Genomic DNA, 24,871 nt, shown 5'->3' on the forward strand with positions numbered 1-24,871 from the left:
GTGAGGTAGGCACTACTGAGGAAAATTGAGATTCTGCCTTATTAGAGTGTATATTAGTTATCTGTTGTTGCATAACAAATTATCCTAAAACTTGGTGACTTGAAACAGTAATAATTATGTATTATCACTCAACAGTTCTTTGAGGAATTCAGATAGGGTAGGAGATAGTTTCTCTGTGCTGTGTGATGTCTAGAATCGCAGCTAGAACACATAAAGCCTGAGGGCTGAAATCATCTGTAGGCTTATTTGTGTACATGTCTGGTGGTAGTGCTAGCTGGTAGCTGGGCATTTAGTTCATGCTATCAGGGAAAACCCACACATGACCTTCCTTAGTTTTAAGTCAAGTCAGGGTTTTGTGTGTGTGTGTTTTTTTAAAGATGTCCGCTAATTTGAATTTGTCTGATTGTTTCTTCATTCTGATTAAGTATCTGGGCAAGAGTACTAAATAAATGATGTATCCTTCTCAGAGTTATCGCAGCAGAGGGGCACATTGTCAGCTTTCCCCATCATGGGTAGTGTTGTTTGACCATTTGGTTAAAGCCTTGTCTGCCAAACTTTTCTTATAAAGGTACACTTTCTCCTCTGTAATTAATAAATAATCTGTGGTGATACTTGGATATTGAATGAACATCTGGTTCCCTAGTAGTTTTTTACGTGATGATTCTTGCCTGAATTATTACTATAATGGCTGTAAAATAATGATTTTTCTATTTCTATGATTCTTTCTACAGATACCAATCTTCTTTTTTCTTCTCCTTGCCCTATCTTATCAGTCCACTTATTTATTTTAGCATGGACTCATGGATTTTATTTTAATCATTATTCATTTTGATGCTCATAATCCCAATTTGACCAGAGTAATTGGATCTAAGCATTTTAGGCAGTAACCCTTGTTCATAGCCCTTAAATTAATAAGAGAGTTGGGGTGTCAGAGTAAAGTGATCAGCTTGTGTTTCTCTGATTATTAGCTGACAATTTCTGGCCTACCGGACAAACACAGTTTCTGCTAGGAGTCTTGTAAAGGAAATAAAATTCTTTCAAGAAGATTTTTTTAGTTGCTAATAGGAATGGGGAGAATTATTCTAATTTGTTCTGTCTACTGTATGAATGCTTAAAAAACACAGTATGAATGCCCTTTGGAAGCCTTGTATTTTGTCTGCAATCTGAGACGAGAAGGTAACTAACATTTAATCAAATGCCTAGAATTTTTCAGGCACTAGGCTACATACACTCTTCTCACAGCCCTGGAGCTGGGCCATGAACAGCTAAAGTAGGCAGGGATCAAATTTTAGTATCTTTTGCTCAGAAATTCCTTGCCAGATTAATAAAATATCAGTGTGGACACATTAGCTTGATTCAGTCCTCCTTGGTTGCTTTGCTTATTTATTCCATTGGAAATTGTGGTCTACTCTGTTACTACATTGTCCTTTTTTTTTTTTTTTAAAGATTTTATTTATTTATTTGAGAGAGAGAGAATGAGAGATAGAGAGCACGAGAGGGGAGAGGGTCAGAGGGAGAAGCAGACTCCCTGCTGAGCAGGGAGCCCGATGCGGGACTCGATCCCGGGACTCCAGGATCATGACCTGAGCTGAAGGCAGTCGCTTAACCAACTGAGCCACCCAGGCGCCCCTACATTGTCCTTTTAACTAATAGCAGAGTGGGAGAAAGATACAAGCCTCCTTTTCTCATGTGTCCTTTACAGACAATTGTATTACCTGAGTAACATATACCCTGACTTAATGATGGCTTAAGAATTTTTTTTCTTACACATAACAAGATGTCTATAGCTGGGTGGCAGTAGGATATTTCTATATCTTAACCATGTTAGGGTTGAATCTCTGTGGCTCTCTTGGTCTTTCTCTCATGCTTACTGCCTTAGAGCCTCAGGAAAGAAGAAAGGGAAAAGGGATAGCATCAGCTTATTTGTTCCCCTCCCCCCCCTTTTTTTAAGGAAAGGAAAATCTTTTCCATTGCCCCACTCCCACCTCTATATTCCTTACCAAGAAAATTCCACTCATTGGGCACTTTGTTACATGTTTCCCATCCCCAACTGTAAAGAAAGCTGGGAGAGCATGGATTTAGCTTTTGAATCCTTTGTAGTAGGAGGTGGCAAGGGAGAATGGTGTTGAGAATGGATTTGGGGTCAGACAGCTAGTGTCTGCTAATTAGATATTTTATTAGCTATTTTAGCTAATAGAAAAAGTAACACGTTACTTCAGATTAATTGTAGCACAGGATTAATATTTATTTTACATTAAATAATGTTTTAGCAGTCTTCTGAAGATTTTGATCTGATCTTGTAAGATATGTTAACCACGTGCACCCTCCCACACACACCTTTTTTTTGTGGGGGGTGAGTGTCATGAACTTAGTGATTTTTGGCTCTGAATCATTTTATATATTTTAGTCATTTAGCCTTTTTTTTTTTTTTTAAGATTTTATTTGAGAGAGAATGAAAGAGATTACGAGAGCGGGGTGAGAGGCAGAGGGAGAAAGTCATTTAACTCTTGCTGATTTTTCCCCTTTCTATCATTATTATTATAATTTAAAGGTTTTTAAAATATTTATTTTATTTTAGAGACAGAGGGTGTGTACGGGGGTTGGGGGGGGCAAGAGGGAGTGGGAGAGAAACCCAAGCAGACTCTGCTGCATGTTGAGCCCAAGGTGGGGCTTGATCTCACCACCCTTAGTTCACCACCCAAGCCTAAACCAAGAGTCCCGACGCTTAACTGACTGCACCATTCAGGCATCCCTATCATTTAAAGTTTTCATTAAATAAACCTACCCGTTTTTTACCTTATTTAGACATACTGTGAAAAGAAGTTTCATGTTATTACTTGTGTAAACATTATTGACTAAATATGTAGATGCAAAAACATTTGCCATTAGGAGAAAGTAACTATATATGTAAATACATTAAAAATGAAGCAACATTATCTTCTAAGGGGTTAATATCAAAGTACGTAAAGAACTTACACAGCTGAACATCAAAAAACTCCAAATAATTTGACTAAATGGGCAGGGGAATCTGAATAGACATTTTTCCAAAAAAGACATATATAGATGGCCAACAGGTACATGAAAAGATGTTCAACATCAGTAATCGTCAGGGAAATGCAAATCAAAATCACAGCGAGATATCACCTCAAACCTGTTAGAATGGCCGTTATCAAAAAGACAAAAAATAGCCATTGTTGGTGAGGATGTGGAGAAAAGGGAATGAACCGTTGTGCACTGTTGGTGGGAATGTAAATTGGTGCAGCCAGTATGGAAGACAGTGTGGAGATTCCTCAAGAAAAATAGAACTACCATATGATCCACCAGGTCCACCTCTGGATAGTAATCCGATAAAAATGAAAACACTAATTTGAAAAGATACATGCACATCCCCCCATGTTTATTGCAGCATTATTTAGAATAGCTAAGATGTAGAAACAACCTGAATGTCTATCAGTAGATAAATGGATAAAGAAAACATGGTATAGATATATAATAGAATATTATTCAGCCATAAAAAAGAATGAAATCTTGCCATTTGTAACAGTGTGGCTGGACCTTGCAGACATTATGGTAAGTGAAATAAGTCAGTCAGAAAAAGACAAATATATGATCTCACATGTGGGATCTAAAAAAACCCCCAAATCCCAAAACCAAGTTTATAAATACAGAGAACAGATTTATGGTTGCCAGGGCGGGGTGGGGAAAGGGAGTGGGGCATGGGAGGTGAGCAAAATGGGTGAAGGGGGTGGGGGTCAAAAGGTACAAACTTCCAGTTATAATATAAATAAGTTGGGGATACAGCAAAGTGGCTATAGTTAATAATACTGTATTTTATATTTGGAAATTGCTAAGAGAGTAGATCTTAAAAGTTCTTAACACAGGAAAAAGAAATTCTAATTATGGTGATGGATGTGAACTAGATTTATTGTGATCATTTCACAATACATACAAATATCAAATTTTAAAAAGTATTCTTTGTTAAAACTAATTGAAGATTATTTCATGAATGTTATGAAAGTTGAAGTGCAGCAATGTCTGAAGTCTGTAAGCGATGGTTTCTCGTTTCTAGTAAGATAAATACTTTTATCTTTGCTTACTTATTAGGGAGTTATATGTCAGTGTTTAAAATGCTGTGTGGTATAATTGTAAAATAAACTCTTTAAAAAAGAGGAGTGCAGAAACTAGCCCTGTATATTTGTTGTTGCATGTGCTGAAATCTACAGCTTTTTTGGGGTGATGAAGCATTCTGCAGGTTTACTGTCAAGAGGCTGGAGGGCGCCTGGGTGGCTCAGTCGTTAAGCGTCTGCCTTCGGCTCAGGTCTTGATCCCAGGGTCCTGGGATCGAGCCCCACATCGGGCTCCCTGCTTCGCGGGAAGCCTGCTTCTCCCTCCCCCACTCCCCCTGCTTATGTTCCCTCTCTCGCTGTCTCTCTCTCTGAAATAAATAAATAAAATCTTAAAAAAAAAAAAAAAGAGGCTCGGTTTTTTTGTCTTTTTGTTTTCTTGTGGGGAGTTTTTTGTTTGTTTTTTTGGAGTTCAGCAAGGACAAACTTTTAAAATTGCATTCTGCTTGGCCCTGTGTAGGATGGGAGGAGGATATCCTAACCCTTTGTCATGTTCATACGCAGAAAAATAATGAAAGTTGACTAGAGCCCACCTTTTTTTTTTTTTTTTTTACTTAATCCAGGACTTCATTTATGTAACTGTTGCTTCTGAAAGGAGAAAAGTTTAAAAGAATGTTTTTGCATCTGTTCATAAGGGGGCTGGTAATTTTTTTGTGTTTACTTTATCACATTTTGGTATCAGGATTATGTTAGTTTGATAAAATGAACTGGAAAATCTTTGTTTTTTTATGCTTAGGAATAGTTTAAATAACATAGGAATTACCTGTTCCCTAAAGGTAGAAATTACCTATAATTCTGTCTGGGTCTGGCATCTTTTGAGGGACCAAATCTCTTACAACCTTTAAAGTTACTTCTGGGGTTAATGGTCTGGGGTGGTGTTGTATTCATCTCTATTCCCAGCTTCTAGAATAATGTCTGTTTTATAGTGGATACTAAATATATTTCTGTTGAATGAATGGATAATTGTAATTATGTTTCTAAGAGGTATATGGAATATATGCGTTAGTGGTAATTATAGCTAAGAGTTTGTGCCAGGCCCTAGTCTGAGTGCATTACAGATAGTAATTTATTTAATCTTCACTGTAACCCTATGGAGAAGTTACTGTGAATCTCCATTTTACAGTAGAAACTGAGGCACAGAGTGGTTAGGTAAATTGCCTGAAATTATAAAGCCAGTTAAATATTGGAGCCAGGATATTATACAAGTGATGATATTTGTATTTGGCAGGATTATGTATGTTTAAAAAGTAAGCAAATCTAATAATATCATATTATCTTCCCAATTAAAGAAAAAAAGAATTAAGCATTTCCCTAACTTTCTCAGAAACTTTCCTTCCAAAGTACACATAGTGGCTGTGAGGGCGATCTGGCTGCGACATCTGTCACCCCCTTGATCTCCAGGGTTGATTTCAGCAGATCTGGTGGGCTAGGCTGATTTCCCCTTCCTCCCTCACTGCTCCATGTGCCTCCCTCCCCAAGCTGTGCGCTAGAAGAGGAGGACCTTCCCCGATAGAGGAAGACCCTGCTTCCGTCAAGGGTATGTGAGTAGCTGTGGTCCCCTGCTAGAATCTCCAAACAAGCTCCAAAGCACAAATACCAATATGTCAGGAAGTAGTACCTGCAAGTTTTTAGTTCACGTTCTTTTTTTCTTTTCCTTCATGTAAATGGAACACAACATATCTTTTTTGGTCATACTTTTATGGGTCATATTCTGCCTGCTTAGCAGGTCTACCCTGTTTCTTCTACAATGATTGTTTCTCCTTTACAGTAGTTGTCATTATACGTCACCCCGTGTTTTGTTTTGTTTTTTTAAGATTTTATTTATTTGTGAGAGAGTGAGTGGGAACACAAGCAGGTGCAGTGGCAGGCAGAGGGAGAAGTAGGCTCCCCGCTGAGCAAGGAGCCTGATACAGGATTCCATCCCAGGATCCTAGGATTGTGACCTGAGCCGAACGCCGACACTTAACCGACTGAGCCACCCAGGCATCCCCTCACCCAGTGTTTTGAAAGTACATTACAATTTCATATTTTATAGATTTCTTTTTGATTAGATTTTAGCGTGGCTTCTTCCTAATGATGGTTTTTCCCGTTGATTTGAGAGGGAGTATAACGTTTTATTCTGCTCATCAGGTTTTCAGCTGGTGGTTTCTGTGGGCTACATCGCAGGCTACTCCTATTCATTCCACTGATTCTACTATATAGACAGAGTGCTTTGTCATTTAAAAAATCAGATGTCAGAGATTAATTAGCCTTTGTGGGATTATTAATGTATTCCTTACACCAATTTAGGGAGTTACCCTGAAATGAGATCTATTTTCTTTGGCTTTTTCAATGACATGAGTGAAACCTCTTTGCAAATGTAAAGATGGGTAAGTCTCACATTGTTCATTCTTTTTTTTTTTTTAAGGATTTTATTTATTTATTTGACACAGAGAGACACAACGAGAGAGGGAACATGAGAGAGGGAACACACACGAGAGAGGGAACACAGCGGGGGAGTGGGAGAGGGAGAAGCAAGCTTCCTGCTAAGCAGGGAGCCTGATGCAAGACTTCCCTGGGATCAAGACCTGAGCCAAAGGCAGACGCTTAATGACTGAGCCACCCGGGCTCCCCTGTTGATTCATTCTGCAAATACTTGTGAGAGTGTCTAAAGTATGTCCTCTAATCTGCAGCTTTCAAATGATAGTTTATCCAGCTGTAAATAGGGTCCTGAATAGACTAGCTCATCTTATCTAACCTTCAATGAATCTGACCTGTGCCAGAAGACTAATTTATTAATTTGCAGCTAGGGGTATTCTATTTCAGGGACTGGAAAACTCATTTCTGCTTGTTAGCAAAATGCTGTCTTTGAATTTCCCAGATAACAAGAAATCAAAAGCAATCAGATGGTTTCTTGGTGTGTATAGAATAAACAAAAGAGATTGCATAGTCTTCAGGAGAAATATCACTTGGATTTTGACAAGTCTAAGGAATTATTCACATTTCACCTTAAAGAATTTTTTTTAGGATGGCAGAATATTTATATTTGTCAGTTCTTTTTCCTTGTCTCTGTTAGACTAACACTTTTTCAGACTTCATAGAGGTTACTACCCATTACTTGCACTTATTATATTAAGACCTGTCTTTATTTTAATGTGTTGTACTCCTTTAACATTTGTTTTTTATTGTTATATTTAGCCTGGTGTTTTGATCAGCTGTCTCTGAGTCACTTTGTAGGGCAGATTACTACTAAGGTTTGCTTCCTTAAAAATACGTTCCCCTGAAGGAGATTCTGAGACCATAGTTTCTTTCTTTCTTTCTTTTCTTTCTTTCTTTCTTTTTCTTTCTTTCTTTCTTTCTTTCTTTCTTTCTTTCTTTCTTTCTTTCTTTCTTTCTTTCTTTCTTTCTTTCTTTCTTTCTTTCTTTCTTTCTTTCCTTCCTTCCTTCCTTCCTTCCTTCCTTCCTTCCTTCCTTCCTTCCTTCCTACCTTCCTTCCTTCCTTCCTTCCTCCCTCCCCTCCCCTCCCCTCCCCTCCCCTCCCCTCCCCTCCCCTCCCCTCCCCTCCTTCTTTTCTTTCTTTCTTTCTCTCTCTCTCTCTCTTTTTCTCTCTCTCTCTTTCTTTCTTTCTTTCTTGATTTTAATTTATTTATTTGTCAGAGGCAGAGAGATGGAGAGTGAGCACAAGCAGGGGGACCGGCAGGCAGAGGGAGAAGCAGGCTCCCTGCTGAGCAAGGAGCCCAATGTGGGATTCAATCCCAGGACCCTGGGATCATGACCTGAGCCGAAGGCAGACGCTTAACCGACTGAGCCACCCAGGCGTCCATGAGACCATAGTTTTCTGACCACTGATTGCTACTCACATTTTGAGAATTGAGTTTTTTGGTTATTTAAAAATATTAGGGTTTTTTGTTTTGTTTTGTTTTGTATTAAAAAGGCAACATTACCCAGAAATAGCCACAGTTATACCCTGATGCATAATCTTATGGAACTTTTTAAATATGATATCTACATCTATATAATTGAAATGAGAATCGTACTGTACCTACTTTATCATCCCCCTTTTTTATCTTAATAGATTATATGTGTCTTTCAATGTATTTCTGGGCCCCCTCTTGGGGTCTTTTAATTAATTCAACAAACATTTGTATATTACTTTGCCAGGTATTATTCCAGGTATTGACTGTACAGTAGTGAACAAAACAGTCAAAAGTTGATTGCCCTTGTGGAGCTTTATAAGGGGAAAGTCAGACAACCAAAATAAGTTAAATCAATAGGCTGTTAAGCAGTAGTAAATGCTATGGGGAAAAAAAGGCAGAGAAGGGAGATTAGGGAGTATGGGAGAAGTGAAGTTTCAAAAAGTATAGTCAGCTAAGACCTTATTGAGAAGGCATTTGAATAGATGTAAACGAAGTGAGGGAATGAGCTAGGAATGTGCCAAAAAGGAGAGGCCAGTTAGAGCAGAATAAGTGAGGGGGAATAGTAGGAGATGGGGTCACAGAGAAGTTGGCTGGGTGTGGGGATGGGGGGGAGAGTGTTAGATCATGTAGAGCCTGGTAGACTACTGAAAGAGCTTTTATTCTGAGTGCAGTGGAAACCCAGTGGAAAGTTTAGGGCAGAGAAATGACATGGTCTCCCTTCAGTCTCAAAATGATGATTCTAACTGCTATGTTGGAATAGAATGGGGGACTGCAGGGGGTACATGGGCAAGGGCAGAAGCAGAGAAACCATTTAAGAGGCTGTTGCATTAATCTAAGCTAGAGATGCTAGTAGCTTGGATAAGGGCAATGAAAAATGATTGGATTCTACATATAGTTTGACAGTGGGCATAATATGATTTGCTGACAAATTGGATATGAGGTGTAACACAAAGAAGAGTTGTGGATGAAAAAAAAAAGAGTTAAGAATGCCCTAAGGTTTTGGTCTGAGCAGCTTGAAAAATGGAGTCACCATCAACTGAAATGGGGAACACTAGGAGGAACAGCTATGGGGGAGAAGATTTAAGAGTTCAGTTTGGGACACAATAAGTGTGAGGTGCTTATTACACATTCAGGCGTTGAGGTTGAGTAGGCAGAGGTCTTGGGTGGAGATAAAATTTGGAAATGTGCCTTGTATATAAGACTGGGTGAAATCGGGGCACCTGGGTGCTTCAGATGGTTAAGCGTCTGCCTTCGGCTCAGGTCATGATCCCAGGGTACTGGGATCGAGCCCTGCAACGGGCTCCCCGCTCAGTGGGGAGCCTGCTTCTCCCTCTCCCTCTCTCTCTGCCATTCCCTCCACTTGTGCTCTTTGGCTCTATCTCTCTGTCAAATAAGTAAATTAAAAAAAAAAAAAAAAAACAGGTGAAATTGCCAAGAGTCAAGAAAGAAAATAGAAGAACTCAGAGAATTGAGCCCTAGGCCCTGATTGATTAGAAGTTTGGAAGATAAAAGAGGAATAAACAGAGACGACAAAGGACAACCAAGGAACAAAGAGGAAAACCTAGAGAGAGTACAGTTCTGGAAACTGGATGAAGACTCTTAATCTGGTCTTAGCATGTGTCTTCCCCTCCAGACTGTGTGGATTGATTTTTCTTTTCTGTGGGTTAAATACACACATCACCCTCCCACCCAACCCTCTTTTATCTACCTATTACTTTAACAAGACAAGATTTTATGTTTTTGGTTTTTTTTTTTTGGGGGGGGGTAAAGATTTTATTTATTTCTGTGACAGAGAGAGACACAGCGAGAGAGGGAACACAAGCAGGGGGAGTGGGAGAGGGAGAGGGAGAAGCAGGCTTCCTGCAGAGCCGGGAGCCCGATGTGGGGCTCGATCCCAGGACCCTGGGATCATGACCTGAGCCCAAGGCAGACGCTTAACCACTGAGCCACCCAGGCGCCCCAAGATTTTATGTTTTTAACAATAAGAAAGTTCATTGTAAGTACTGCATGTATCAGCTGAAGATAATCTCCTCACAATAACTCTTACACGTACTGAGTCCACCCTGAGCAGCCTTTCTTTGTTTCTGCTGCAGAGATGTGGAACCAGCATCTGACTTCCAGGGAGTAAGCAGCCAAAAGAGGGGAATCAGCAGCTCATCAGCCGAGGCATCCCTGGCAAGGCAACTCCAAGCATTTATATAGGGTCAGCTTTAGAGCCAGGAACTAGGCTCTTTCTCAAAGTTAATTATTGCCATTACTTACTGGTTGGTTCAAGCATGTGGTAATTTGCTCTTCTAGCTAGTAGCAAGCAAGGAGGGTATATTATTTATTGCTGTGTAACACATTACCCTGGAATTTAGCAGCATATAGCAACAGACATTTATTTTCTCACAGTTTCTGAGGGTCAGAAATTTGGGAGCAGCTTAGCTAGGTGGTTCTGGTAAAGGGTTTCATGAGATTATAATCAAAATGTCAGCTGTGGCTGCAGGCATCCAAACACTTAACTGGGGCTGGAGGATCTACTTCCAAGATAAGTCACTCACGTGGCTGTTGGCAGGAGGCCTTAATTCCTTACCATGTGGACCTCTGCATAGGGCTCTTTCAGTGTCCCCATGACTTGATAGCTGGCTTCCCCAGTGTAAAGTGATATGAGAGAGAAAGGAAAAGGAAGGAAAGCATAATGCCTTTTATATCCTGATCTTGGAAGCCAAATACTGTCATTTCGGCCATATTTTATCTGTAGGAAGTGGGTCTCTAGGTCCAGCCCACATTCAAGGGGAGAAGAATTAAACTCCACCTCTTGAAGGGAGGAGTATTAACTTGTAGACATATTTTAAAACTACCATATTTCACCCTCTGGCCACAAATTACTTAACGATTCTCTCATGTGCAAAATATACTCGCATCCTCCCAACACCCACCTAAAGCCTTGTCCCTTTATAGCATCAACTTGAAATCCAGGTTGTTAGGTCCGAGTGTGGATGAGGCTCCTTGGTTATAGTTCCGCAAGTACAACTTTTTTTGATGTGAATGCCTATAAATTAAAGAAACAAGTTTTCTGCCCCTCACGCACCCAACACACAGTGATGGGACAGGCATGTACTAAACAGGTATAGAGATTGCTATTTAAAAAGGGAGAAAATGGGAGGCACAAAGAAGTCATACTGATTCATAGCAGTTCTGATTTTATCCGGATAAATGTTGGAAGTTTCTTGATTAGGACTTAGTTCTTTTGCGCAGGAATGCTGCTCTGGTGGCTCATGTTTCCTCCTTCTAGGCTCTTGGTTTCAGCCTCTGAGTTATCTTTTCCATGAAAAGTAGTCCAGATTTGCAGCTGCATAGTTTTCTTAGTCCGCTTCTCGCCAGTAGAATTTTGAGGGCCCAAGAGGCTTCTTTTCATTTTGTTTTCCCTCTATACCTTTTAGTGTAACCTGGCAGTGTTTCTTTTTATTTTTTTTTGCCACCCAGGTGCCCCCCGCAGTGTTTCTTTTTAAAACTTAGGGTCTCTTGGGGTGCCTGGGTGGCTCAGTCGTTAAGCGTCTGCCTTTGGCTCAGGTCATGATCCCAGGGTCCTGGGATGATTGGCCTCCTTGCTCCATGGGAAGCCTGCTTCGCCCTCTACCACTCCCCTTGCTTGTGTTCCCTCTCTCACTGTGTCTCTCTGTCAAAAAATAAATAAAATCTTTAAAAAATAAAATAAAACTTAGGGTCTCCTGTGAATGTTACTGAGATTCCTGCCATAAACAAAAGCCACACCCACAGATCCCTTCCAGATAATCTCCTTTCTCCCTTGGGCTTCTGCTGGGATTGCTGAGGGACAATTCTTGCAGTGGATAGAATTTTATCCTCCAAAAAGATATGTTCAGGTCCTAACCCCCACTACCTGTGAATATGACTTTATTTGGCATGAGGTCTTTACAGATGTAATCAAGTTAAGGTGAGATCAGATTGGGTTAGAGTGGGCCCAACTGCAATGGCTGGTATTCTTAGAAGAGAGAAATTTGGACACAGAAGATACAGGAAAGAAAATCACCTGAAGACCGAGGCAGAGATTAGAGTAATGTGTCTGCAAGCCAAGAAACAGGAAAGATTGCTAGGAACACCATGACCTAGAAGAGGGGCATGGAACAGATTTTCCTTCAGAGCTTCCAGAAGGAACTAACCCTAACAACATCTTGATTTTAGACTCTTGCTTCTAAAACTTCTTAAATTCCTTTCTTTTTAAACCATATAGTTTGTGGGAATTTGTTATGGCAGCCCTTGGGGACTAATAATACCCTTACGCTTCTTGGAAGCCCATTTGTTTAACTGAGTAGTTCTTTAGGCTATATAGATCTTTCTGAGGTCTTAACAAAAGAATTTTTATAGCCGCATTCTAGGCTTCCTTGTTAACCATTTTCTTTCGGTAGTGCCATGGATTTGATCTTCCCTTGGAAGCCATTTCTTAATTTTAGTATCATTTACCATCTGGAGAGGCAGGGAATTTTCAGAATTATTTAGTCTTGACTCCCTTTTTATTTAACTATCTTTCCCCATAGGGGTGTCTGGCTGGTTCAGTCGGAAGAGCATGTGACCCTTGACCTCAGGGTGTGAGTTTGAGCCCTGTGTTGGGTGTAGAAATTACTTTTAAAAAAATTAAAAAAATAAACTATTGTTTCCTTTAATTTATCCTTCTCTTCTTGCATTTTAATGTAAGCAGCAAGAAGAAGCTAAGAGATACCTTTAGCATTCTTGTCTGGACATCTTGTTAGCGAGACTATTACCCCAGTTCATGAGCCACAGCTTCTGCTTTACGTGTTATGACAGGCAACAACTTTTGCTACTACATAACAAGGATCCCTTTTCCCTCCAGTTTCCAAGAAGATTTTTCTCACTTAAGTTCTCAACCGTAAATTCCTCAAAGGCCATCATACTTCTACTATTTCTTCAAGGCTCTTCAAACTTTCAGATACTCTTCTCAGAGTCCTTCCAACTTTTACCTTCTATTGGGTTCTAAATCTTTTCCCACATTTTAGGTTGTTATTGTAACAGAACCCACTTTGAGGTATCAGAATCTGAATTAGTTATCTATTGCTGTGTAACAGGTTATACTAGAGCTTAGTGGCTGAAAATAACAAATGTTAATTATCTCATAAGTTCACTAGGTCAGGAATTTGGGGCAGTTTAGCTAGGTGGTTCTGGCCCAGTGTCTTAGGAGCTTTTAGTCAAGATTCTGGCTAGTATTGAAGTCATCTGAAGGATTAACTGAGAATTACTCATATTCTGGCAAGTTTGTTCTGGCTATTGGGAGGAGGCTTATCATGTGGGCTTTTACCGGACTGCTTGACGTGGCACTTTTCCAAAGAAAGTGATTCAAGAGAGAGCACAGTGCTCTTTATGACCTAAAATTGGAAGTCACAGATTATCCTGCCATATTCCATTTTTAAGAAGTAAGTCACAGTATGGTATTGGCTTAAAACAGACACCTAAATCAATGGAACAGAATAGAGAGCTTAGAAATAAACTCAAAGGAGGGGCGCCTGGGTGACTCAGTCGGTTAAGCGTCTGCCTTCAGGGTCCTGGGATCGAGCCCCACATCGGGCTCCTTGCTCCGCGGGAAGCCTGCTTCTCCCTTTCCCTCTGCCTGCCACTCCCCCTGCTTGTGTTCCCTCTCTCGCTGTGTCTCTCTGTCAAATAAATAAATAAAAATCTTAAAAAAAAAAAAAAAAAAACTCAAAGGAGCCAAGAATATACAATGGGGAAAGGGCAGTTTCTTCAACAAATGATGTTGGGGAAACTGGACCACTATCTTACACCATACATAAAAATTAACTCGAAATGAATTGAATATAAGACCTGAAACCATAAGTCTTTTAGAGGGGAACATAAGCAATAACCTCTTTGACATCTGTCTGGTAATGATTTTTTGGATCTGACTTCAAAAGTAAAGGCAACAATTTGCAACGATGTGGATGGAACTGGAGGGTGTTGTGCTGAGTGAAATAAGTCAATCAGAGAAAGACATTTATCATATGACCTCACTGATATGAGGAATTCTTAGTCTCAGGAAACAAACAGGGTTGCTGGAGTGGTGGGGGGTGGGAGGGGGATTGGGTGGCTGGGTGATAGACATTGGGGAGGGTATGTGCTATGGTGAGCGCTGTGAATTGTACAAGACTGTTGAATCACAGATCTGTACTTCTGAAACAAATAATGCAATATATGTTAAGAAAAAAAAGAAGAAGAAGATAGCAGGAGGGGAAGAATGAAGGGGAGTAAGTCGGAGGGGGAGATGAACCATGAGAGACGATGGACTCTGAAAAACAAACTGAGGGTTCTAGAGGGGAGGGGGGGTGGGGGGATGGGTTATCCTGGTGATGGGTATTAAAGAGGGCACATTCTGCGTAGAGCACTGGGTGTTATGCACAAATAATGAATCATGGAACACTACATCAAAAACTAATGATGTAATGTATGGTGATTAACATAACAATAAAAATTAAAAAAAGTAAAGGCAACAAAAGCAAAAATAGACTAACAAACTAAAGAGCTTCTGCACAACAAAGGAAACTGTCAACAGAATGAAAAGGCAACCTATTGAATGGGAGAATTTGCAAATCTGATAAGGGGTTAATAGCCAAAATATATAAAGGACTCATGTAATGCAGTACCAAAAAAAGAAAACCAATCTGGTTAAAAAATGGATCAGAAGATCTGAATAGCAGTTTTTCTGAAGAAGATACACACATGGCCAAAATGTACATGAAACTGTGCAGGGAAATATAAATCAAAACGATAAATGTCACCTCGCACCTGTTAGAATGGCTGTTATCAAAAAGACAAGTAACAAGTGTTGGCGAGGATGTGAAGAAAAGGAAACCCTCGTGAACTGTTGGTGGGAATGTAAATTGGTGCACCCACTATGGAAAACAGTATGGAGGTTCCTCAAGAAATAAAAATAGAACAACTATATGACCCAGCAATTCCACTTCTGGGTATTTATCTAAAGATAAAAACCTTAATTCAAAAAGGTATCTACAACCCTGTGTTCCTTACAGTATTACTTATAATAGCCAAGACGTGGAGACAACCTAAGTGTCCACTGATGGATAATGGATAAAGACAATGTGATTTGTAGATTTGTATAAATATACACCAAACACACACACACTGGAATATTACTTGGCCAAAAAAAAAAAAAAAAAAAAAACTTGCCATTTGCAACAACATGGATGGACCTTAAGGACATTGTGACAGAGAAAGACAAGTATCATATGATCTCACTTATATGTGGAATTTTAATTTAAAGAAAAAAGCTTATTGATAAAGAGAATAGATTGGTGGTTGCCAGAGGTAGTGGGTAGGGTGTGAGCAAAATAGAAGGGGTTCCAAAGGTACAAACTTCTAGTTATAAGTAGTGGGGATGTAATGTACAGCATGGTGACTGTATCATCAGGAGAATGGAAATCAAAACTGTAAAGATATTATAGTTCATTACAGTTAATTATAGGTAACTACAGTATTATAGTTAATAATATATTACATATTTGCAAGTTGCTAAGAAAGTAGATCTTAAAAGTTGTAATCACAAGAAAATAAAAATTCTGTAACTATATATGGTGATGAATGTTAACTAGTCTTATTGTGGTGGTCATTTACAGTATATACGAACAATGAATCATTATGTTGTAACCTGAAACTAATAGAATGTTCATGTGAATTATACCTCAATTAAAAAAAAGAAGAAGAATTAAGCCACTAAGCTTACACTCATAGGAGGATCATAAAATAATTTATGGACATTTTTTTGTGGACATATTTTAAAACACATAGTGTAGTTAGCTATTGTTGAACTTGAGGAATAGGGAGAGTCTAATATTGGCTACTGCCGTTATTATATTGATTGGCCTAATAAAGTGGGAACCAGGGGGTTAAAAGTACATATCATGTCAATTATATCTCAGCAAATGTAGGAAAAAAGTGCATATCATTCACAAAACAAGAGATCTAGGAGAAAAATTTCTTCAGTCTTTTTCTTTTGCCCATTATCTCTTTGGGTAACAAAGATCAACTCACTAATATAAAGGACTGGGTAGATGTGCCATCCTAAGTGTTCAGAATGACAAGTGTTAGGTGTGTGTGTGTTTGAATGTGTTTGTGTTATGGGCAATTGGAACACCTTTTGAGGGCTAATATAGCATGTTGATAAATGTTGGTAAAATGGGATTATTCTCAAAAAAATTTTTATAGGGCTCTTTGAATAATATCTTACACAGAAACCCAATGGGTAAAACATATAAAAATGGAACTACTGTTGTTAAAGGATGGGCCCAAATCCCGTTGATTTAGCATCCCTTTCAGCCTCATGCTGCTGCCAGGCATCCAAGGAACATAGTGTGAAAACTACACCATGTAACCAGTCCCTTTTGAGCCTAATTCACAAAAAATCTTTTAATACATAAGATTGTAGAGGTCAGCAAGATAGCCATAATAGCAGAATAGCACTTTACCAGGTAGCCGACTGATTTCTGCCATTATCTACTGTATAATGGTTAGTGAAATCCCATGGTGGTTTGAAGAAGTAGTCAATGATTGGTCAGCCAGAGATACCTGTAGGATACTTTTCATTAGTCTGTTGTCTTACCTAATTGTTTTTTCCTCCAACAGAATAATACAACAGATCTTTACAGGATTCTTTGCAAGTTCTGCAGTTCCTGGATCCTCACATCCTTTTTCCTGGTAAGTAACTAATTGCCCTGTCTTACTTTGCTGGAGTTGCAGCATGTTAGGTATCTGTACCACTGCGACAAAGAGCAGGAGCTGCATAGGTGAGTATAAAGATTTGATTCGCAGACTGTTAGATTGCTTTTATTTGCTGAGCCCAAACTTAATCAGAACTTAGTTTTTATTGCTCAGTCTCCTGAGGGCTGTCCTGGTCCCCCAGGGTGTGCAGGCACTGGACGTGTCAGTTTTGGTTCATATTCTGGTTTGAGAGTTGTATTGAGAGGGAAATGAGATGGTCCCCGCCAGGCCTGGTATCTGGACTACAGGTTTCTTTTCTAGATCATACGGGAAGATGTTATTCCTTCAGAATTTCTGAAATTAAAAACATGTTGCTTAACTTCCTTTTCTCAAAGTAAGAAGGTTTGTCAGAAGAAACAAAGACTGTAATTCAGGATCAGAGTGACGCTTAAGTACGGTAGGGGTTAAGATGGAATTTCCTCTCTTCTGGACAATTACATGCCACTTCTCACTCTGCCCCAGAAGGCTCCTTTGCTCAGAGGGACCTCAGTCCTTCCACACAGTTACCCTATTTTCCAGCCTCTCGTTTCTTTTTAACATGTTCTAGCCAAAGAGTCTGGACATCTGTCATCCGGGGTAGTGCACCGGCAGCTCCAGAGAGAAGGTGCTGCCGAGTCCCTTTTGTAATTGTTCTAAGTTGTGATTCAGAGAGACTGCTGTGGCTGTTTTTCTACTTGAAAGCTCCTCATTGTCGAGGACCATGGGCAGCCTCTTAGAATGAAGGAAGTCTGCTATAGATTTTGGTCAGTCACAAAGGGAAAACGCTCCTTAAAAAGCAGCTCCATCTATGTTTACTGTAAATGGCACAGTTAGCAGACAAACTTTTCTTAGCCAATAGGCAAGGAGTCACTCTTTTTGCTCTGGTGTGTCATGTGGTATTTTAGGTAGCTTCACATTTTATGTTCTATTTGATTAAGTAAAAATTCCTTACTTAAGAGAATAAGAGACTACTTCCAGATAATCTGTTTGACCTTAAAAATATTGAGAAATTCTTTGCCACTTGATTTTAGAGAAGTAGTGACTTTCCAGCTCTGAGAGAGAGCAGGATCTGCCAGTTTTTTCTGTGGTGTAAGGCAGAGCCTGGTCACTCCATCTAATGCTGTCTGTCTCATCTCACGTATAGGAGCGGGATGCTGCACTCCAACCCTGGGGACTATGCCTGGGGTCAAACAGGGCTTGATGCCATTGTAACCCAGGTGAGGAGCTGCCTTTTGAGGGTGTCTGTTCAGTGTGTCTCATGGTTCCACAGGCTTCCTGCTTTCCTTCTGCTACTTTCTGAAATGGCAGTCACTCTGCTTTCCCTAATATTTTGAGCTTGTGGGTTTCCATTTTACTGAAGGGATAAATGGCTTATGGGTTTAGTTTAGCATCCATGTACCTTCTAGGTCCTAGGGACTTTCTAGAAGATGGCTTCACCTCCATAGGAAGAAAAGACTTCTCCTATAACAAACAGTATTTTGTATTTTTGGCCTCTTGTTCAGTCCTATAAGGATCCTATTAACAGGTGCTTCACAAAAAAGGAGGGTCTCCTCACATGTTGAAGCAGGGATTTCTGCTAGATGGAGCAAAGTAGGGGAAGGAAGCAGAGAAAAAGGTATTCCCATGCCATGTGTAATTGCTTCCACTTATTTATGTTTATTTTAATTTAATTGGTTTTTCATTTCCCTTGTGGATTGCTGAGAATAGAAAGCATGTCATTTATATCCAAATCTTCTCATAGGCAGTAATTTACCTATTTCCTATTTCTTGGCGTACTTTATGCTACTTTCCATACTCCCACCCTTTTTTTCTTCCAGCAGAATGAAATTTTTAGACCAGTTAAGTATTACCTTTTGTTCAGTTGTAGTTTTATTCCTGACATCACAACGCTTATGCTGCCTCTGAAGTTGCTTTATGCCTGGAGGTGGACCTTGCAATGATAGGTTTGTCTGTAGACTTATATTCATGTCACTCTGAAATTGTAAAGGAATTATGAGTGTTCTGGCAGCAGGAAAGGGGGAAACCCAAGCCTCTCAGAGCCCTGCAGAAATAAGAGCAACTAACATTTCTAATATATGCACTGTTTGTTCTCAGCTGGAGCAGCTCCCTCCCCAGGGATAGTGGGATATCTGCCACTTCTTCTTCTTTTTCTTTTTCCTTTTTTTGTAGCTTTTAGGACAACTGGAAAACACGGGGCCTCCCCCAGCTGACAAGGAAAAGATCACATCTCTTCCAACAGTGACAGTAACTCAGGAACAAGTTGGTAGGTTCAGTTCTGTACTTAATCTGTCAGCTTCTGATCTCTGTTCAAAATCCCAGCACCTTCCTATACTAAGGATCTTCAGTTAAAGCTATAGCACTCCCCAAATTCCTACCGGGGTGTCATATATGGAACATGCCTGCCTTTTCATTAGGGTTCGTCATGTCGATGCAGAAAAAGGAAGAGAGTTTTAGTCAAGCCTAAGTTAGGACAGTTGCTGGGGTTGCACTGTCTTTCATGAAGAAGAGAGAGCTCCAAGGAAAAATCATTTGGTGAAGGGTTATATGTTTTTTTGTTTGTTTGTTTTGAGGTAGGCTCCATGTCCAATGTGGGGCTTGAAACTCATGACCCTGAAGTCAAGAGTTGCATACTGTACTGACTGAGCCAGCCAGGTGCCCCTGTTTTTAATATAGTTGCAAATTAGTCTGACAAAGGACAGTCCAGAAAGTTACAGACTTTATCTTATGTTTTTAGTATGTGCAAATCTATATGACTTTAATCTTATGGAAATGAGGGAGGGTTTTTTGTTTTTCTTATCTTTATGTTTTGGAATGCTCCTTTTTGGTTATTACTAATTTTTTTTTTTTAAAGATTTTATTTTTTTGTCAGAGAGAACAAGCAGGGGGGGCGGCAGGCAGAGCAGGTAGAAGGAGAAGCAGGCTCTCCGCCAAGCAAGGAGCCCGATGTGGGACTTGATCCCAGGATCCTGGGATCATGACCCGTGCCGAAGGCAGACGCTTAACCGACTGAGCCACCCGGGCGTCCCGGTTATTACTATTTTTTTTAACAAAGTAGATATACAGTGTGTGCTCAGGGCAGAAGTAGAACCCATGCTTTGAGGTTTTGTGGAGTCATTTTGACCTTGGTAAATGTTCAAGTATATAGATTCCCTGGGGCCCAGGAGCAGGGCCTGCAAATGTTGAAAGCTGAGAATTTCTTTTATCAGCCAGCAAGTATTTCCTCAACACCCACCATGTCCTTTTTCTAGGTGCCTTGCAGGAAACAAAGAGGTAGAAGATAAGACTTGATTTCTTGACGAGCTTACCAGGGGAAGCAAAACTCAACTAAATGATTAGAAAAGAGTATAAAAAACAGTATTGAGCAGATGATAGAAAAAAAATGGGAGGATGGGAATTTGTTTCAATTTTACTGTCAGATACAGTTAGGTACTTGAGACAGATATTATTTTTAAGCACTGAAGGAATTTAGTGACAAGGAGCATTATTTTGAACTAAGAGTTTCTTTCCCCACAAATTCCAGTTTAAGTTGGAGAAGATTTTAAAGACAGGATAGGCCATCTTAGAGAGGTCATTCTGTTCAAGGAAAAGTATGAACCAATGTGAGAATGTCAGCATGGACATAGTGTCAGAATCAGGTATAAGGAGAGTGACTTTCTTAGCCTTGAAATAGAATCTGGTTTGGGGGTAGTGGGAGGCATGACTGGTTAGGAAGGGGCCTTGTCTGTGTAGACCTTGAAACTGGCAGAGTAGTTAGGGCTGGATATCTTATTTTACTTTATTTTATTTTTTAAAAGATTTTATTTATTTATTTGACAGAGAGAGCAAGAGAGGGAACACAAGCAGAGGGAGTGGGAGAGGGAGAAGCAGGCTTCCCGCGGAGCAGGGAGCCTGATGCAGGGGCCCGATCCCAGGATCCTAGGACCCTGGGATCAGGACCAGAGTCGAAGGCAGATGCTTAACTACTGAGCCACCCGGGCACCCCAAGGGCTGGATATTTTAGATAGGAGGCAAGTTTCATAGTTCCCCAAGTGGAGGATTGAAAGAATTTAGGTGGTCTTTAGGGAAGATTAGTTTGGAGGTAGTATCTCAGATAGACTGGAAGGCCAAGAAAGCAGAAGCAGGGATTTAAGGGGCTGTTGCAACATCTAGGTGGGGTGCAGGTAATGGTGGCACTGCTGACGGAAGGGTAGACTCAATATCGCTTTGAAGAAAGGCTTTTATCACTGATTGCATAATAAGATAAAGGGAAAAGGGTCAAAGAGGACTCAAGGTTTTGCAGCTTGGGAACTGCAGAGCTGGTGCTGCCATCCATCTATCAGGGGTGGGAGAACTGTGAGCAGGCCCTGGTTTGGGTATGGAAGTGATGTGATATTTTTAATTTTGAACTTGTTGATTTTGAGGTACCAGCTGGGAATCCCAAGTAAAGATGAGCTGGGAATGGCTATGAGGCTAGTATTAGGGAAAATTAGCTGGTTGCAAAGCTTAGGTAAATTTGGAGGGTTGAAGGCTAGGATCAAGGATACTATCTGGGAGGCTGTTCCAATAGACAGCCTAAATTTTATTTAGAAATAAAAGCTAGAATTGAGGTAAAGGTGTTAGGGAAGAGTGGAGAGGAAGGAGTAAATCTGTTAGGTGGTACTCACTCCAGGTCCTTGACTGCTGTGGGGATGTAGCACGCCCCGGCCACTGGAGAGAGACGCTAGCTGGTGTCGTTAGCCAGACTTGGGAAACTCTGACTTTGCTGCCTCGTACTCCCAATTTAGCTTGTAGGCATTGCCTCATAAAGAGTGTTTCTTGTCTTGACTTGGAACCTGAGCTATCCTTGGGCTTTGCAGTTCTGCAGCACCACCTCCTGGTACAGCTTTTAATTAACAACCTGTACAGAGGGCTTTAGGACAACCACTCTGAAAGAGGATGCGAAGTGTGGAAAATAGCAGGGTAACAGTGGCTTGAGACACTGACTGGGAGCTGCTAAGATTGCCGAGATGCATCCCTTGGTTGTGGTGGACAGATTGCCTGTGTTTACTAAGTAGAAATTGCCAGAAGGTCCAGGAAGACGTTTTTCTGTTTTACTTAATAGATAATCTAAGCCCCGGTTTATTTTTTTCCAAGTCTTGACATTGAAAAGTAGACCTTACATAGTTTTTCTGTAGGCCTTACTTAAACCCATTCATGTCCCTGTCTACTACCACCTCCTCCCCCATTTTGAAATAAAATTCCTGCTTCCTACCTCCTCCACCTAATTGTATCTTTTCTGTAGGTATTCCTTTGGTTAAAAGACAGTAGGCTAGTTTTTTCTTCTTTCTTTTTGCTCGCTTACTTTAGAAGGCATTTCTTCCTCCAACAGATATGGGTTTAGAGTGTCCAGTGTGCAAAGAAGATTACACAGTTGAAGAGGAAGTCCGGCAGTTACCCTGCAACCACTTCTTCCACAGCAGTTGTATTGTACCGTGGTTAGAACTTGTGAGTACAGACAGCTGTCATGTGTTTTGGGCCATCTCTGCCAGTCACATCTCCTTGGGGTGGGGGGATGGTTTAGGGTTCATAGAGAGCCAAGCAGAGCAGATTTTAGTCGCTGGCTAATTCCTACTGGCGCCATTACCGTTTTGTAGATCACTGTTAGGTCAGAACTTCTCTGACCAGAGGTTACCAGACCACAGCCTACAGGTCTCGGGCCTGCCACCTGTTTTTGTAAATGAAGTTTTCTTGGAACACAGCTACGCTCATTTGTTTACAATTGTCTGTGGCTACTTTTGTGCTGTGTCAGCAGAGTTGAGTGGTTGTGACACAGGTGGTATGGCCTGTGAAGTCTAAAATATTTACTACCAGTCCCTTCACAGAAAGTTTGCTGACCCCTGCTCTAGACCATATCAGGTCACTCTTTCTTTCTTTTTTAAAGATTTTATTTATTTGAGAGAGAGCACATAAGTGGGGGGAGGGTGTTGTTGGGAAGGGCAGAGGGAGAGGGAGAAGCAGGCTCCCCACTGAGCAGGGAGCCTGGACGTGGGGCTCCATCCCAGGACCCTGAGATCATGACCTGAGCTGAAGGCAGACCCTTAAGCGACTGAGCCGCCCAGGCGCCCCCAGATCACTGTTTCTGGTTAGTTCTGTTTGGTGATGTGTGGTAGCTGTTGTTAAATTGCTGGCCTAGAATTTTGTCATTTCTGTTTAAAGTTCTGTTTGGAACATGTCCTGTGTTAAACCTTTGAGTCCAGCGTACACTGTGTGAGAATACATGCCCTTTCTGTTTTTCTACTGCCAGCTCTCAGGGTTTCTTAAAGTGTTTAGCACTTCCAGCTGCTCAGGTCAGGCTATTTACATGGATTGGTATCTTTCTGTTTCAGCATGACACATGTCCTGTATGTAGGAAGAGCTTAAATGGTGAGGACTCTACTCGGCAAACCCAGAGCTCTGAGGCCTCTGCAAGCAACAGATACAGCAGTGACAGCCAACTACATGACCGATGGACTTTCTGAAGCTAAAGCCTGCATCTGAGCCAGGGCTGTGGTAGTCTTCTTATCACAGCTGTCAATTGTATCAAAACAAAAAAAACTGTAGGTGGATTTAGGAATTGCGTAAGAAACCCCAACCCATAATATTAATGCAGTGAGTGTTTTTCTTCTCTAAATTTAAAGTTAGTATCTGCAGATGGAATTGTATCTACAACCAAATGCCTCTTATTCCTGAATTCAGAGTGATACTTTTATAAGTGTGAAACTTGATTATGTGGGTTTCCCCTGCCAGAATAGAATCACTTTACCTTACAGTCTAGCTAGGGTCCCACTATCTGTCATGTTCTCTTGTAGTGGATGTTTCCACCTCCTTCTCTAACTTCCACCCTACCATTAGTGTATTTAATTATAGTAGATGCAGTGGAACCACAGTCCTAAAGTCCTGCTGATACAAAGTCTTCTAATTGTACAAAAGCATCTACTCTTGGCCACATAAGCCACAAAGCAAGATCAGATTAATTCAGGAATCTGAGACTAATTGTTTTGTTTTGAATCCTCAAAATCAAAGAAAAGTTACAGTGGGGAGGAGAAAGTGGCTGATTATTGTACTCTTTTGATTTTCTCATTTCAATTTTTAAAGACTACTTCACAAGGTGCAGTTTCTGCAGAAGCCAACATGACATGTCTTAGGAATCTCGTTGTTGGGAATCTGATTCTGGTTTCCTTTTGGAAATGAGTTGGGCAGCATACAGGCACAGAAGGACAGGTATTTGAAATCTTTGGTTCTGAGGTTTCTTTAATGACCCCCAACTCATTGTTTACTGCCTTTTGTCATGGGGACCTTAAAATAATTTCCCTTAGAAATAGAATTACTTTATTACTGCTTCTGCAGCCGATTCACTGTTTTTAGTAATTCATTGGTCTTCAGGAACTGAGATTTCACATTGTCTCATTTTAATTTTTTAAGCCCTTTTATCATCTCTGAAATCTTTCTGTTCTGCTTGGTTCTGGTTGTACTTGGTATCAAACTGATTATTGTGATCATGCCCGAAACAGCTTGGCCTTGGAGAGGTGGGCATTCTATTTTCAGCCTAACAGTGTCTCATTGCACATGCACATGCTCTTTGAAGCATTTAAGTGTTTAAAGTTGAATAAATGAAGAAGATCAAGAATGTTGTTGGAACTCAAGAGTCTCAAAAGGAAATGATGGGGGCATGTAACCACTGTTCGCGCACCATAGAGGGTGACGGGGCTCCATTTGTCTGGTCACATCAGCCCTTCATAGTTTGGAATGATTTGAACAAGAAGGCCACTCTTTGGTGAGTGTTTTTCTTGGCTAGGAGTCTTTCCTCAGTTTTTGTTGACTATCATACACTGGTTTTATGGGCGAGGGAAGGGGGTTAGAGATATCTTTGTACTTTGGTAGAGGATAAAGAAGTAGGGGAGGGAAGAGAGACAGTGGGAGAGTGGCTTGCTGAATTAACAGCCTGCCGCTAAAATTGTGACCATAAGGTATGATTCACGTTAGGCCCAGAGGAAATAAAATACGTTTTCTCCTCTGCCTCTCATGTTATACCTCTGCAGAGATCATTTCTTTGGAGAATGTGAGCTATTCACTGTGGGTATCGATGTGTAGCCT

The 24,871-nt window shown here is 40.5% G+C and overlaps 1 protein-coding gene across 1 annotated transcript in view; it reads left to right on the forward strand.

Moving 5' to 3' along the window:
- RNF115 (ring finger protein 115) overlaps positions 1 to 24,404 on the forward strand; it is a 64,591-nt gene extending 40,187 nt beyond the window's left edge. Inside the window, exons 5-9 of the mRNA XM_028088198.2 lie at positions 16,667 to 16,738; positions 17,925 to 17,997; positions 18,950 to 19,043; positions 22,128 to 22,243; positions 23,125 to 24,404. Coding sequence (XP_027943999.1) covers positions 16,667 to 16,738; positions 17,925 to 17,997; positions 18,950 to 19,043; positions 22,128 to 22,243; positions 23,125 to 23,256 — 487 coding nt within the window. The 3' untranslated portion in view covers positions 23,257 to 24,404. The remainder of the gene's footprint in view (positions 1 to 16,666; positions 16,739 to 17,924; positions 17,998 to 18,949; positions 19,044 to 22,127; positions 22,244 to 23,124) is intronic.
- Positions 24,405 to 24,871: the final 467 nt, after the last annotated feature.

This window comes from Eumetopias jubatus, unplaced genomic scaffold (genome assembly GCF_037043125.1).
Source record: "Eumetopias jubatus isolate StellerSeaLion01/CBP00866 unplaced genomic scaffold, mEumJub1_p1.0 scaffold_4, whole genome shotgun sequence".
Classification (NCBI taxonomy): domain Eukaryota; kingdom Metazoa; phylum Chordata; class Mammalia; order Carnivora; family Otariidae; genus Eumetopias; species Eumetopias jubatus.